General features: G+C 39.2%; 1 protein-coding gene across 1 annotated transcript in view; it reads left to right on the plus strand.

Annotated features, from left to right (window-relative positions):
- Positions 1 to 739: 739 nt before the first annotated feature.
- Positions 740 to 12,982, plus strand: part of TWSG1 (twisted gastrulation BMP signaling modulator 1) — a 45,996-nt gene continuing 33,753 nt past the window's right edge. The window contains exons 1-2 of the mRNA XM_012648373.1: positions 740 to 891; positions 2,635 to 2,791. Coding sequence (XP_012503827.1) covers positions 2,669 to 2,791 — 123 coding nt within the window. The 5' untranslated portion in view covers positions 740 to 891; positions 2,635 to 2,668. The remainder of the gene's footprint in view (positions 892 to 2,634; positions 2,792 to 12,982) is intronic.

Consider the following 12,982-nt stretch of genomic DNA (forward strand, 5'->3'; position numbering starts at 1 on the left):
ACAGACCTCGCCTACGTAGGCTTCGGGGTGGTGCCCCATCGCCACTGGTCTGTCCGTCTCCCCAGGCCTTGACCCTCCTCTCCATTTACCCTTGGAGATCCTTATTCAGTAGGTCTGGGGCTGATCCCAGAAAGCTGCATTTTTAATAAATCCTGCCTCTGAACAAGGGTCAAGGGCCAGCTCCGTTCGGTAACGGACTAGGCCGCCCAGCCGTCCTGCGTGCCTCAGTCTTGCATCCCTCGAACCGGCCAGTAAGAGCTCCCGCACCGGGCAGCTGCAAGCATCCAAGAGCCGATTTTTATTTACTACACCGCACGTCCTCGGCTCAGTGACTAGCAAGGGACCAGCCTCTAACCCTGCGGAGCTGTTCTTAGCACTGCAACGGAGGGACCCAGAGCACGAGTCTGACCCGACAGTCTGCTGGAGCCTCAGGCCGGCTGCCTCCGGGGTCGGAGCTGCGGGAGCGGAAGAGCGCGGAAGCAAATCGCCCGTGGGAGCCCGAGCCCACGAGCTCCGAGTTGCGGAGGGGGCGTGGCCTAGGGCGGACACGGGGTCGTGATGGGCGTGGCCCGGCGCGGGCGTGGCCTAGCGGGGCGTGCGCGCTGACAGCAGCGCTGGGGAGTGAGAGACGCCTCCTAGCAGGAGCTGGCGGCGGCTGGGCCGGAGCGAGGGCGGAGGGAAAGCGGGGAGCCTGGAGCCGGGAGCGAGGAGCCGGGAGGAGGGTGTCGGAGTGGCCTGTCTCTTTAAGGTGCCCGAGGCTCGCGGGCGCTGAGAGGAGGGAACGGCGGGAGGCGCGGCCTGGCCTGGCTCGCACAGCCGCCGCGCGCGCCCCGGACTCGGCCGACCCGCCGGGGGACGAGGGGCAGCGGCCTCGCGGCACCGCGGCGCACGGTGAGCGGGAGCGGCGGGGGGAAGGGGTGCAGCCTCCGTGGCCCGGGAGGGGCCGGGCGCCGAGCTCGGGCCTCTGGGGGCCGTGAGAAGCCTGGGCCGGGATACGCGGGGGACAGAGTGGCGGTGCCGGGTGGTCTGCCCAGGGCGCGGGCGCGCAGGCCGGGTCCCCGCGAGCCGGCGGCATCTCCGCGGCCCCCTGGTTCCCGACCACCGCTGCTGCCGGCCCTCGGTCCAGCCTCATTCTCCGCGGCCCACGCCCGCCGAGCGGGGGTGATGGGTGCCCGGCCCCCCTGGCTCCGGTACAGCTGTGCGGAGGCTGCCGTTTCTGCCCTGCCGCGTCGCTGTCAGTGCGGTCTCCCTGAGGGACCACAGGTCGCCTGTCTGGTCAGGATGTATGAAAAGCAATTTTGATGCGTTATTGTGTCTAATTCCTTAGGAAAAAACAAGCAGCCCTGATCTGGACGTGGCCTTAGTTACTTGAATACTTTTTCCAGTAAGATTTTAAGAGTAAGATGAATTTGTTAAACGCATCAAAAGATGACCATAAAAGACGGCGGGGAGGGGGAATCACCGTTTTAGTGGTTGTGGATGAAAACTAGTTCCCGAAAAATTAGTTTTCAGACGCCTTCTTTGGCCTCCACAAATATGCACTGGTGGCTCCAGAAATCATCCGTCTTGGTATGTGATGTTAAATAAATTAGAAAATTGGGTTACTAAGGGCCTTTAGGGAATGCTTTGTGGGCCTCAGTAACCATCGTCAGGGCTTTCTCTTTCAAAATTGAGTCACCCTGGGTATAAAGCCCCTTATTCTTTTCACCTTCTTATTGCTTTTCCTTTGTTGTACTTTGTAATACTTAGAATAAAAGTTTAGAGTGATCATAAAGGCCCCGTAAACCCACTTACATCATTAGTCATTTATTTTAATTCATTATATTTGGGCAGGGAGTGTTTTAACTCCATGATCTTCTCTTTTTTAAAGCGTATGACCATGTTGGCTGTTTAACCCCTGTCAGAGTTTGTTGGGCTGGCTTTTTTTTCTTTTTAAACTGTAATATAATATCTTCATAATAACTTCGAAGAATCTGTCTTACTAATATAATTAAAAGAGTATCTTCACAGTTCAGTAGATTACCTAGGGGTTTTAATGCAATTAATAATTTACTGTCTCCTTTTTTATTTGCTCAATTATTTAAAAAGTGACTCTGTGGACTCTACTTTCTTTGAGCTGTTTTATTCTGGCTAAATAATAACTAGAACAATTTCCATTTAAAATTTGTTTTGATTCTAAGAATTAAAATATTAAATGTTTTTGAATTATAATACAATAGTAACAGTTTTTATATGGGCTTAAAGTTGAATAATGGACCTAAAACTAAAGTTGAATACTAGCAGTGCAGTACTGAAACTAATTATTTGCTTGATATACTGTCACGTTTCTGAGGGTTTAGTTATATTCACTTTAACTTTCGCAGTCACCGTTTGTGGGTAGTCTGAGGAATTTCAGTATTCTAGGTCCTTGAAGACGTTACTGGCTTCAGTACTAATGGCTATGAAGACATTATTATATAAAGTTATTTTTTCAATGCTTAATCTTTAATTGAGACTGATCTTTGAATGATTGCTCAAGTCTTTTGACACAAACAGTGAGTCTTGGGTTTTGTTTTGTTTTTCATCGTTGTATTTGTTCTTACCCTAGCACTTGCCTTTGAATTAAGGCTGTGTTTTTTCTTTTTGATTGTTTAGCTTCCTGGCAGTTACTGATTGTCTCTGAAGAAACATGAAGTCACACTATGTTGTTATGCTTACGCTAGTCATCCTGATGTTCCTGACATGGCTCCCTGTGTCACTGAGCTGTAACAAAGCACTCTGTGCTAGCGATGTGAGCAAATGCCTCATTCAGGTAGGAATAAGAGTACTTTTATTAATATTAAGATATAGAGCCCAGATATAGTGTATATATACAGAGATAGAGTGTATATGGTAATAGTGTAAGGCCTAAGGTATTGAATCATGACACATGGGTCTGGGTTTTTACCCTCACAGTTCTCTTGCATACAGGCAGGGTCAGATTCAAGTTCAATGCCGGGTGTAATATCCTGCTTTATAAACATGCCATTACAAGGTGATGAGCACTCTATTCAGATGAATTAAAGAGTTCCCCTGTATAATCTAGTTAACATAGCAAGATGCTCAAGGACTGTATTTAGAAAAAAAATTTCTAAATTTGATTAATATTTAGCTGATCAAATAATAGACAAATTGTACCCTAAGTATAATGTATAAGTTATCTATTGCTGTGTAGCAAATTTCCCCAAAATGTAGCAACTTAATGCAATAAACATATATTTTATCTTAGGGAGTTTCTGAGGGTCCAGAATCTGGGAGCAGTTTAGCTGGGTGGTTCTGGCTTAGGGTCTCTCACAAGGTTACAGGCAAGTTTTCGGCTGGGATTGAAGAATCTGCTTCCAAGATACTTGAAAATTATCCCTCTTCAGTCATCAAGGAAAGACTCTTAATGTAGCTACCACCTAATTTTTATGAGGAGAAAAATGAGACTAAATTGGCTAAATTCATATAGCTAGTAAGTGGCGGTGGAACTTGATCTCTGTTTGACTCCAAAGCCTGTGGCCTTTCCACTAAACATACTGGAAATGACTCTTCAAAAAGTTATGATACTTACTGGTAAACTTCATGTCTTACGTAGTTGTTCTCTCTTTTCCCATCCTATTAGACCCTCAGCAACCTTTTGCCTTTTGTGTGTCTGGCTTTATTACCAGTTATTGGCTGTGGGCTAAGAAGTTAGCATTCTAAAGTATGAGTCAGTTAACTCAACTATAATCCTCACTTGAGAGTACTTGTGGATATGTACTAGAGTGATAATTATTTTTATAGATCAGAGACATTTTGTGCTTATTTCTGACATTTTGGTTCTCATTAATAGGTGAAATACTAGTTGCCCCCTTTTCATACTCTGATAACCCTTACTTTGCCTTTCAAACAAAAGCATTTAACTGGAGAAGTTTGTTAGTTGTTTTTTTTAAACTTTTTTTGCTGTGGATATTTTTAAGTATCAATAGAGTATAATGAACTACCCATTACCGGTTACAGCAGTCACTAATTCATGGCTACCCTGATTCGTCTGTGCTTTCCTACACCATCCCCCCAGCTCTGTTTTAATTTCGAGCAAATTCCTGATACTATTTTATCTATAATTCTGATATATATCTTTAAAAGATAAGAACTCTTTAAAACACTGCTATTAGACCAATATCACAGTTTTAAAAATTAACAGTAATTATTCAATCATCTAATTTACAGATGAAAATTTTATGTCTTTTTTTTTCTTTTCAATTTTTTACATTATTTTATTTTTTTGAGATAGAGTCTCACTCTGTTGCCCGGGCTAGAATGCCGTGGTATCAGCCTAGCTCACAGCAACCTCAAACTCCTGGGCTCAAGCGATCCTCCTGCCTCAGCCTCCCGAATAGTTGGGACTACAGGCATGTGCCACCACACCCAGCTAATTTTCTAGTTCTTTTATAGAGACAGGGTCTTGCTGTGTTGCTCAGGCTGGTCTCAAACTCCTGGGCTCAAGCAGTCCTCCCACCTTGGCCTCCCAGAGTGCTAGGAATATAGGCATGAGCTACTGCGCCCGGCCCACATGGAAATTTTGATATGGCATATCAGCTTAGGCTTGGGCTGGCTGGTAATTTTTATCGTCTACACATGAAGTCTTGCTTTGTGCTATGGTCAGATGGAGAATCTATGCTACCTCCCAGGTTGTTTCAATGTAGCTTCATTATTCATTTTAAAAATAAAGTTTCATAATATTTGCTATATTTGTGTTTAGGTGGAAATTCTTTTAAATACCAAAATACTATAACTTTCATTGGTATAAATTATTAAAAATTGTACTTTATTTAAAGTACCTTGCTTTGTAAGGAAGTATTTAAAAGAGAAAGCAGCCTTTGTTTAATATTGGTAAACACTCCCAGAGGTTTTCTGTGTGTGTTTTGACTTTTTAATTTAAAAAATTTTAAGGCTTACAAAATACTTCAAAAGCGAAGAGTACTGTGTTAAGTGTAAAAACTGGAAAAGCAAATGGAGCTTCACGTAACTCAGATGGTGATTCTAGTAAATAAAATAAGCTAGGACTTGTATTTTTGGTCACTAATTCATGGGAGCTGACATTTCTGAGATTCCTGTTGTTCCTTCAGAGCCAGGAAACATTAAACTTTTTTTCTGGAGTAGTAGATACAACTCTTCTGGCGCATAGTGGCAGAGTACTTGGGGTTAAAAATACTGAGGGTTCAAATATTGAGGATTTTCTTATTGATTTGTTCACAAACACTGGACATTGAAATGTGATTAGTTCTCCCATTTACCTGGTTTTGTGGACTCCGGATCTTTAGCAGGTTACTTCACATTCTGAGCTTTGGTTTCTGTGTATTCCTCTTATTATGGCTGTGAACAAACCACCCCAAAATCAGTGATTGAAAACAACCTTTATTTTGCTCATGAATTTGAATTCTGAGCAGGGCTCAGTGGGATAGCTCATCTCTGTTTCACAAGGCATTAGCAGGGGCAGCTACAAGGCTTGGGACTGGAATTACTGAAACAGCGCTACAGGTAGAACCTTCTGTGTTGATGGAAAAGATCTCCATCTGCCCTGTCCAGTACAGTATTAATAGAAGCCACACATGACTATTGAGCACTTGAAGTGTGACTAGTATGATTGAAAATATTTTAAAATTTTATTCAATTTTAATTTAAGTTTAAATACCTACATGTGACTAGTGGCTGCTGTATTGGACATCAAAAATCTGAAGGCCCACTAATAAGGCTAACACCTGGGCTAGGAATATTCTTTGGGTATACCTCACCTGCACCTCTCTTCCCCTTCCTCCTCTCTCTGTCCTCCTCTCCTCCCTCCCTTTCACTGTGTGTGTGTGTGTATGTGTGTGTCTGTGTCTGTCTGTATCTGTCTGTCTTTCTGTAATGTCTCTATATGATCTCTCCAGCAGGACCACCTGGATTTAAGTGGAGGGAACATACATAGACCCCACCTCTACATGGAGGAGTAACAATGTCATGTTGTAAGGAGAGCATGTGGATGGGGGATAATGATGCAGCCATCTATGGAAAATACAGTCTCCCAGATCTTAACTGTGAAATGAATTGACTGGCTAGGTGAACTCAAAGTTTCCTTCTAGTTACATGTAGTTTTTTTTGTTTTTGTTTTTCATGGAGATGGAATCTTGCTGTTATCCAGTTATGAACTCCTGGCCTTAAGCAATCCTCCCGCCTCGGCCTCCCAAAGTGCTGTGATTATACATGTGAGCCGCCATGACTGGCCATTATATGTAGTTTTAAAGAAAGAAATCAACTATTATGTGTCAGATATTCTGTTTTTAATCAGAGTAATAAATTGTTAAATTCTTAGAAGGATACATAGTGAAAAAATAAATCCATTGACCTAATTCTCCCTACCCCTCTTTCTGTTACCCTGGGAGAACCACTTTTAATCCATTAACTGCTTCTATTTTTACTTCTGTTAGTAATTTTTAGCTATATGACTAATAATATGCTTATACTACTATTTCTTAATTTATAAAGTTTCGATATTATATATCTGAAATTACCTTCAATTTCTTCAATATATGTCAGTCTTTCTGTTCCATGCTATTAACTAGAGACACTATCCCTTGATTCCTGATGTAAGAGGAGAATATTAATAGCCCCACTCTTTCCTTTTTAAATTTTATTTGTTTTCTCTTTTTTTAGGAACAAGGCAGAGTATAATTAAGTTCTAAGAAGAACAGTACATTTCTTTATGGAACCTGAAAAAGGGAGGGTTTATTGGGACTCCAGTCTTGGGAGATCATGTGAATCTACCATTAATTGCCGCACTTAACAGAAAGGAAAGAAATCAGTTTTCCTTGCATTTGTGAATAGTGCCCTCAGAATTTTCTACTTTTGGCATGACTTCTGCTGGATTGCATCAAAATCTGTGGGTAATAGAGTGTTACTTGTACTTTCGTATTGTTAGGGTTGATAATATCTATATTCTGAGAGGCAACATAGTGTAATGGTTGAGAGCATGAACTCTGGAACCAGACGATCTGAATTTGAATCCAGTTCTGCCACTACTAGCTGTATGACTTGGACCAGTTAGTTAATCTCTCCATGCCTCAGTTTCCCCATCTATAAGATAGGGATGATAACCATGTCTACCATGTGTAGTTATTGTGAAGATTAGGTGTAAAATACTTAGAGCAGTATCTGGCACATAAGTGCTGTATTGGTAATTACTAACCTTATTTCTCTGTTTTGTAACCATTTGAATGTTCCATGCTTTATTTACAGGTATATTCTAAAGTCGACTATCAATAAACCATGTTTATAATTATTGTTGACCGTGTAGTCACATAGGGTACTACGATTACATTTCCTTTCTTGAATGATTTTTCTTTTTTGAGTTTCTAATCATCTTTCTTTATCTTACATCATCAGTCATTAACACCTTGTGTTAAGTTCTTAATCTGTTTTTTCCTACCAAATGAGCCTTCCATCGTAATGTTTCCAGACTTAACTGATTGCAGTCTAGGTCTGATGCAAGCTGTCACATTGTGACTTGCCTTTATTACATTCCTGAGTTGGTTCCACTGTTTCTGGGATTACCTGTCTTGTTCTTTTTAAAGTTTATTCCTTCATTTTGTTGTAATATGCCCTCAAGTAACTTTCTAAGCAAGGCTGTGTGGGAAGTAAACTTTCTGGATCCTGCATGTCTTGAAAATTTTTCTGTTCCCATCTTACTCACTGACTGATGGTTTGATTGAATATAGAATTCTAGTTAAATTCTTTTCCCTCAGAACTTTGAAGACATTTCCCTGTTATATACTAGCATTCTATGTTGCTGGTAAGAAGTCTGATGCCAGTTTGCTGCTTATTCTCTATAGATGATCTTGTTATTTATTTCTTCTCTCTAGAAACTTAGTATCATCTCGTTATCCGTGGTATTGTGAAATTTAAAACTGTTGAGTCTAGGTCTGAGTCTTTTCACTCATTGTGTTTGGTAGTTTGTAAGTCTTTTGAGGGGTCAATTTTGAGCTGAAGACTAGAAAATTCCCTATTTTTGTTTCGTCATAAATCCCTTAACATACTCTTTCTCTCTCTATATATATGTGTATATATCCCTTGACCTAATATATATATGATTACATATGTATATCATATATATATAAAATGTCTTCCTTTCTTTCTGAAACTCTGATTAGTATAAGTCTAAGATAGATCCTCTATGTGTTATATCTTTTCTTAGAAAGTTTTATTGAGATATAATTCACATACTATAAAATTCACCCATTTAAATGTACAGTTCAGTGGTTTTGGTATATTCTGCTGTCCCCAACCCTGGGGCCACAGAGTTCCCCCACTGCCCACCCCCAGTCCGTGGAAAAATTGTATTCCATGAAACCACTCCCTGGTGCCAAGAAAGTTGGGAACTGCTAGGTATATTGACAGATTGTGCAACCATCACCACAATCTAATTATAGAGTATTTTCATTACCTCAGAGAGAATCCCCTGTTCTTTAGTCCCTCCCCCAGCGCCTAGGCAACCACTAGTATACTTTCTGTTTGTCTATATGCCTGTTCAGATTTTTAATTTGAATGGAATTATACAATGTATTGCTTTCTGTGTTTGGCTTCTTTCATTGAGCATAATCTTTTCATAGTTCATCTGTGTTGTAGTGTGTATCAGTACTTCATTCTTTTTATTTATCTTTATTTTTATTTAGAGATGGGGTCTTGCTCTGTTGCCCAGGCTGGAGTGCAGTGGCACAATCATAGCTCACAGCATCCTCGAACTCCTGGGCTCAACCGATCTTTCTGCCTTAGTCTCCCAAATAGCTAAGACTATAGGCATGTGCCATCATGCCTGGCTAATTTTTTAAAATTTTTTGTAGACACAGAGTTTCACTACGTTGCCAGGCTGGTCTCGAACTCCTGGTTTTAAGCAATCCTCCCACCTTGACCTTCCAAAGTGCTAGGATTATACACGTGAGCCACTGCACCCAACTCTTACTGGAAGTTTTATTGCTAATGGAGGAGATATGTGCCCCCTCAACTTTGTTATCTGGATCATCTCTTTCCTTCAAGATCTTTTTTCTTTCAGTTTATATCTCTTTTATGTTATAGGCTTTCATCAAATGTGTAGTGTTCCCAGTTGTTCAGAATGAGGCAATAAAAACCTGATTGGGAGATCTGTGTATTTGGACGGGACTTAGAGACTGCACTCAGAGCAGAAAACACAGTCCAGTATCAAGGGCTTCACTTGGGGCATAGGGAAGTGAATAATAAGCTAATGATTTTCCTGAAGAGAATTTTTGGTTTGTTTGTTTTGATTGACTAGTTTTCTTGTTGTGATTGGAGGTTAGTAGATGGTTAGTAGATGTCTGGTTCTTTTCTTTTTGCTGTAGTGTGTGGGTAGCCTAACTGGTCTGATAGAAACTTGACCTTCAGCTCCCCCTTTTTAACCCTGTTCCATTCAGTTGAAGAATGGATTGGCCATTGATTTTTCCCATACCAACAATTGTTAACTGGGGTCCTTGGACCTCTTAAGGGCTTCAGGAGGTCCCCAGGGTTATGTTCAAAATTGTGTAGGTACAGTTTTCTGGGAAAAGGTCCATAGCTTTCAAGAGGTTCTCTGTCTCAGAGCAGTTGATGGCCCTGAAAAGGTTAAAAATTGCTGTGGCTTTGCTTTCCATTGCAGCCTACTGAGTTATTGAAATTCCAAATACAAGACACATTGACATTTTAGATAAAAACGATAGCTTTTCTCCTTAAACTTGCAGAAGAACATGTGCAGTAATGAAGGTAAGGTGGGAGGGAAGTACTTCGAGAAAGACGAAGATGCAATGCCATAGAAGTTTTCAGAAAGATATTACTTCCTTCTTAGAGGAAATTTAGATATTTTTGTTGTTAATTTGGTTTAGTTATAACAATGTAGTGTTGAAATGATGTACTGTAGTGTTGAAATGAGGATAAGTTAGAACATTTGTTTATGTTGAGCCCTCTGCACTTTTGAAATAACTAAGTATAAAAAATTTTCCCTAGAAGCTCACGGTTATGTAAATATTTTTTACCAGCGTGTTTGCAAGGCAGTGCCGTCATTCCTGCCACTCCTGCAAGTTGCTGTGCGTAAGGGTGGTCCCTATATAAATATTTATTTTGTGTTTCTAACAGGAAAGAAATCTAATTTTAAACATCAAGAAAGTAAAATTATCATCTTGGTGTAATTCCTTGCTTCATATAATGAGTGGTTTCACTGTCCCCTTTCAGGGAAAAAAATTTGGTAATAGAGGATTTTGCTTTTAACAAGATCTTTACTATTTAAAATTTGAATCAGTATTATGCTCTACTCCAGAATTCTCAAGGCCGATTTTGTATTAAGACTGGGAAAATCCTGTATTGACTTGTGAGTTCTTTTGGCTAGTATTTATGATCATTTTTAGGATGATATAAACATTATATATCATGAAAATATTCAAACTTATGTTCAGAGATAATTTTATGGCTGATTTTAGCACTTGTTATCTGAAAATTTATTTAGCACTTTTATTGCTGAATTGATAGTCTTTGTTCTACAAATCAATTTAGTTATTAAATCTTAAATGTTCTGAAATAAGTTGGAATTTCAAAATAATTTATTTCTTATTAATAATTCTAGATTTTTAAACTATATTTTGTCTTAAGTTAAAAATATAAATCATTCAGGTAACTTCAAGGCTTCCTTTTTTTTTTTTTTTTTTGAGACAGGGTCTCACTCTGTCACCCAGGCTAGAGTGCAGTGGCATCATTATAGCTCACTGCAGCCTCAAACTCCTGGGCTGGGCTGAAGCGATCCGTCTGCCTCAGCCTCCCAAGTAGCTGGGACTGCAGGTACACACCACCATGCCCAGCTGATTTTTCTACTTTTTTGTGGAGATGGGTCTCAATATGTTGCTCAGGCTGGTCTTAAACTCCTGGCCTCAAGCCATCCTCCCGCCTTGGCCTCCCAAAGTGCTGGGATTACAAGTGTGAGCCACCGTGCCCAGCCAAGGCTTTCTTAATTGTACTAAACTAAAAAATTAACTTTCCCTTCCTTTTTCTGTAATGAATACAAATCGTATTCCACTTGAGGTTCTTACTAGAGTAATCTTTATTTGTTAGTATACCTATAATATTTTGGCTTACAATATAAAATGCTTTTCTCTTCTGAACATTATTTTCCTATATTGTTTTTTTTCTCTTCATCCTACTTCCCTGCTCTTTAAAGCTGTGGCTCTAACCCATTTTTGTCTTGTTTTGGTACATTTGACACCTCATGAAATTCTTTGAGATTAATGTCCAAATTTATGATGAGTTAGGCCTGATGTAATTTAAAGGAAGAATAAGTCATTGTTTCCCCCCAAATGTTTAATGTAGTTATAATAACTGCTAAAATGTGTAAGTGGAGATTAAAGTTTATTTTCACTGGCTGTTTCACCTGTTGAATTATTATATTAAAACAAAGATGAGGAGGCCAGGCACCGTGGCCCACGCCTGTAATCCTAGCACTCTAGGAGGCAGAGGTGGGAAGATTGCTTGAGCTCAGGAGTTTGAGGTGGCAGTGAGCTATGATAATGCCATTGTCCTCTAGCCAGGGCGCAGAATGAGACCCTGTCTCAAAAAAAAAAAAAAAAAAATGAAGATTTTATTGGGACATTGGAAATTTTCAAACATATGTAAAATAGGGAGAATAGTAAAATAACCCCCCATTTGCCCAACATTCAGTTTCAACCGTGATCACCATATACGGCCAGTCTCATCTGTGCCTACCCTCAACTCACCCAGCTGGATTATTTTAAAGAAATTCATTGGGGCACTTTTAGAGTAAGCAGGATTAACATCAGTAAGTTTCTGTTGCCAGTTTTATATAAGAAATGGGTGCCATTTGATATATTTTGGTAGTTCATGTATATATAGGAATTTGTATGCTGACTTATTTAGCCAAAAGGATAAATTCTGTTTTTAGTATTGATTCACTTAAGTTTGTGTTATTTTCAGGGCAAAAATTTACCAGTAATTTAGAATTCATAAAGAACATCATGATAATGAGGTTGGGTTGATATTTCTTTTCTAGATTTGAAGATTAGTGTGATGTTGTTCTCCTTAAAGATTATTAATATGTCAAAACAGATTTGTTATAACCTAAATTATAATAGTATCTATTCTTTTTAATAAGTTCTAATTGAGGATGTTTTGTTTTATTTATTTGTTTTTAAATACCCATTTGACTTAAGTAAAGGTTGTAAAAGGTGGTGTCAGCATAGGTATAATCTAATGCTTTGCTTATTACTGATGCTTACACAATATGCATTTGCTTAATTAGATTTGTTCTTACATCCCTTTTTTCTAGATCAAGATATTATAAATACTTAGAGTTTGCTTAATATTTAAGAACCTCAGTTTGTGTTTTGAGTATCTTTTTTTAATTGTTCAAACATTAATTAAACTGGATCTTAAGAAGTCACAGTGCCAAACAAATTAAATGTTTATTTGTCATTAGAAAAATATTTACTACTCAAAAATTCAGAAAATACAAAGAAGTAGAAAAAGAAAGTGAACCATTTATTGTTCTATTATAGAAACACAGACTACTCTTACCATTTTGGTATAGTCCCTTCCAGGATTTTATTCTGTGTTTAGGTGATTTTTAACAATTATGTGGTATATAGAACTTTTGTGCTCTACGTTTTTCACTAGCATTGTTTTATGTTTCTTTGTTTAAAAAAGAGTATTAGTGTTAGTTTAGAAAAGTTTAGCTTTAGCTTAAAAGTAAAATAGAGAAATATATTTTCAAAGTTAGAACTATCTTCCGATTAATACCAACTTGAATTTAGATAATGCTTTATATTTTTCAATTCAGGTTTATTTTTTAAGAATTATGGGAAAACCTACACAAAGAGTGCAATGCGCACCACCCGAAGGATGGACATATTTGAAACTCGGACTTAGGCAAGGGCAACATACGTAACCTAAACATCTGTACCCCCATAATATGCTGAAA

The sequence above is a fragment of the Propithecus coquereli genome, unplaced genomic scaffold (genome assembly GCF_000956105.1).
Source record: "Propithecus coquereli isolate 6110/MARCELLA unplaced genomic scaffold, Pcoq_1.0 Scaffold283, whole genome shotgun sequence".
NCBI classification, from domain to species: domain Eukaryota; kingdom Metazoa; phylum Chordata; class Mammalia; order Primates; family Indriidae; genus Propithecus; species Propithecus coquereli.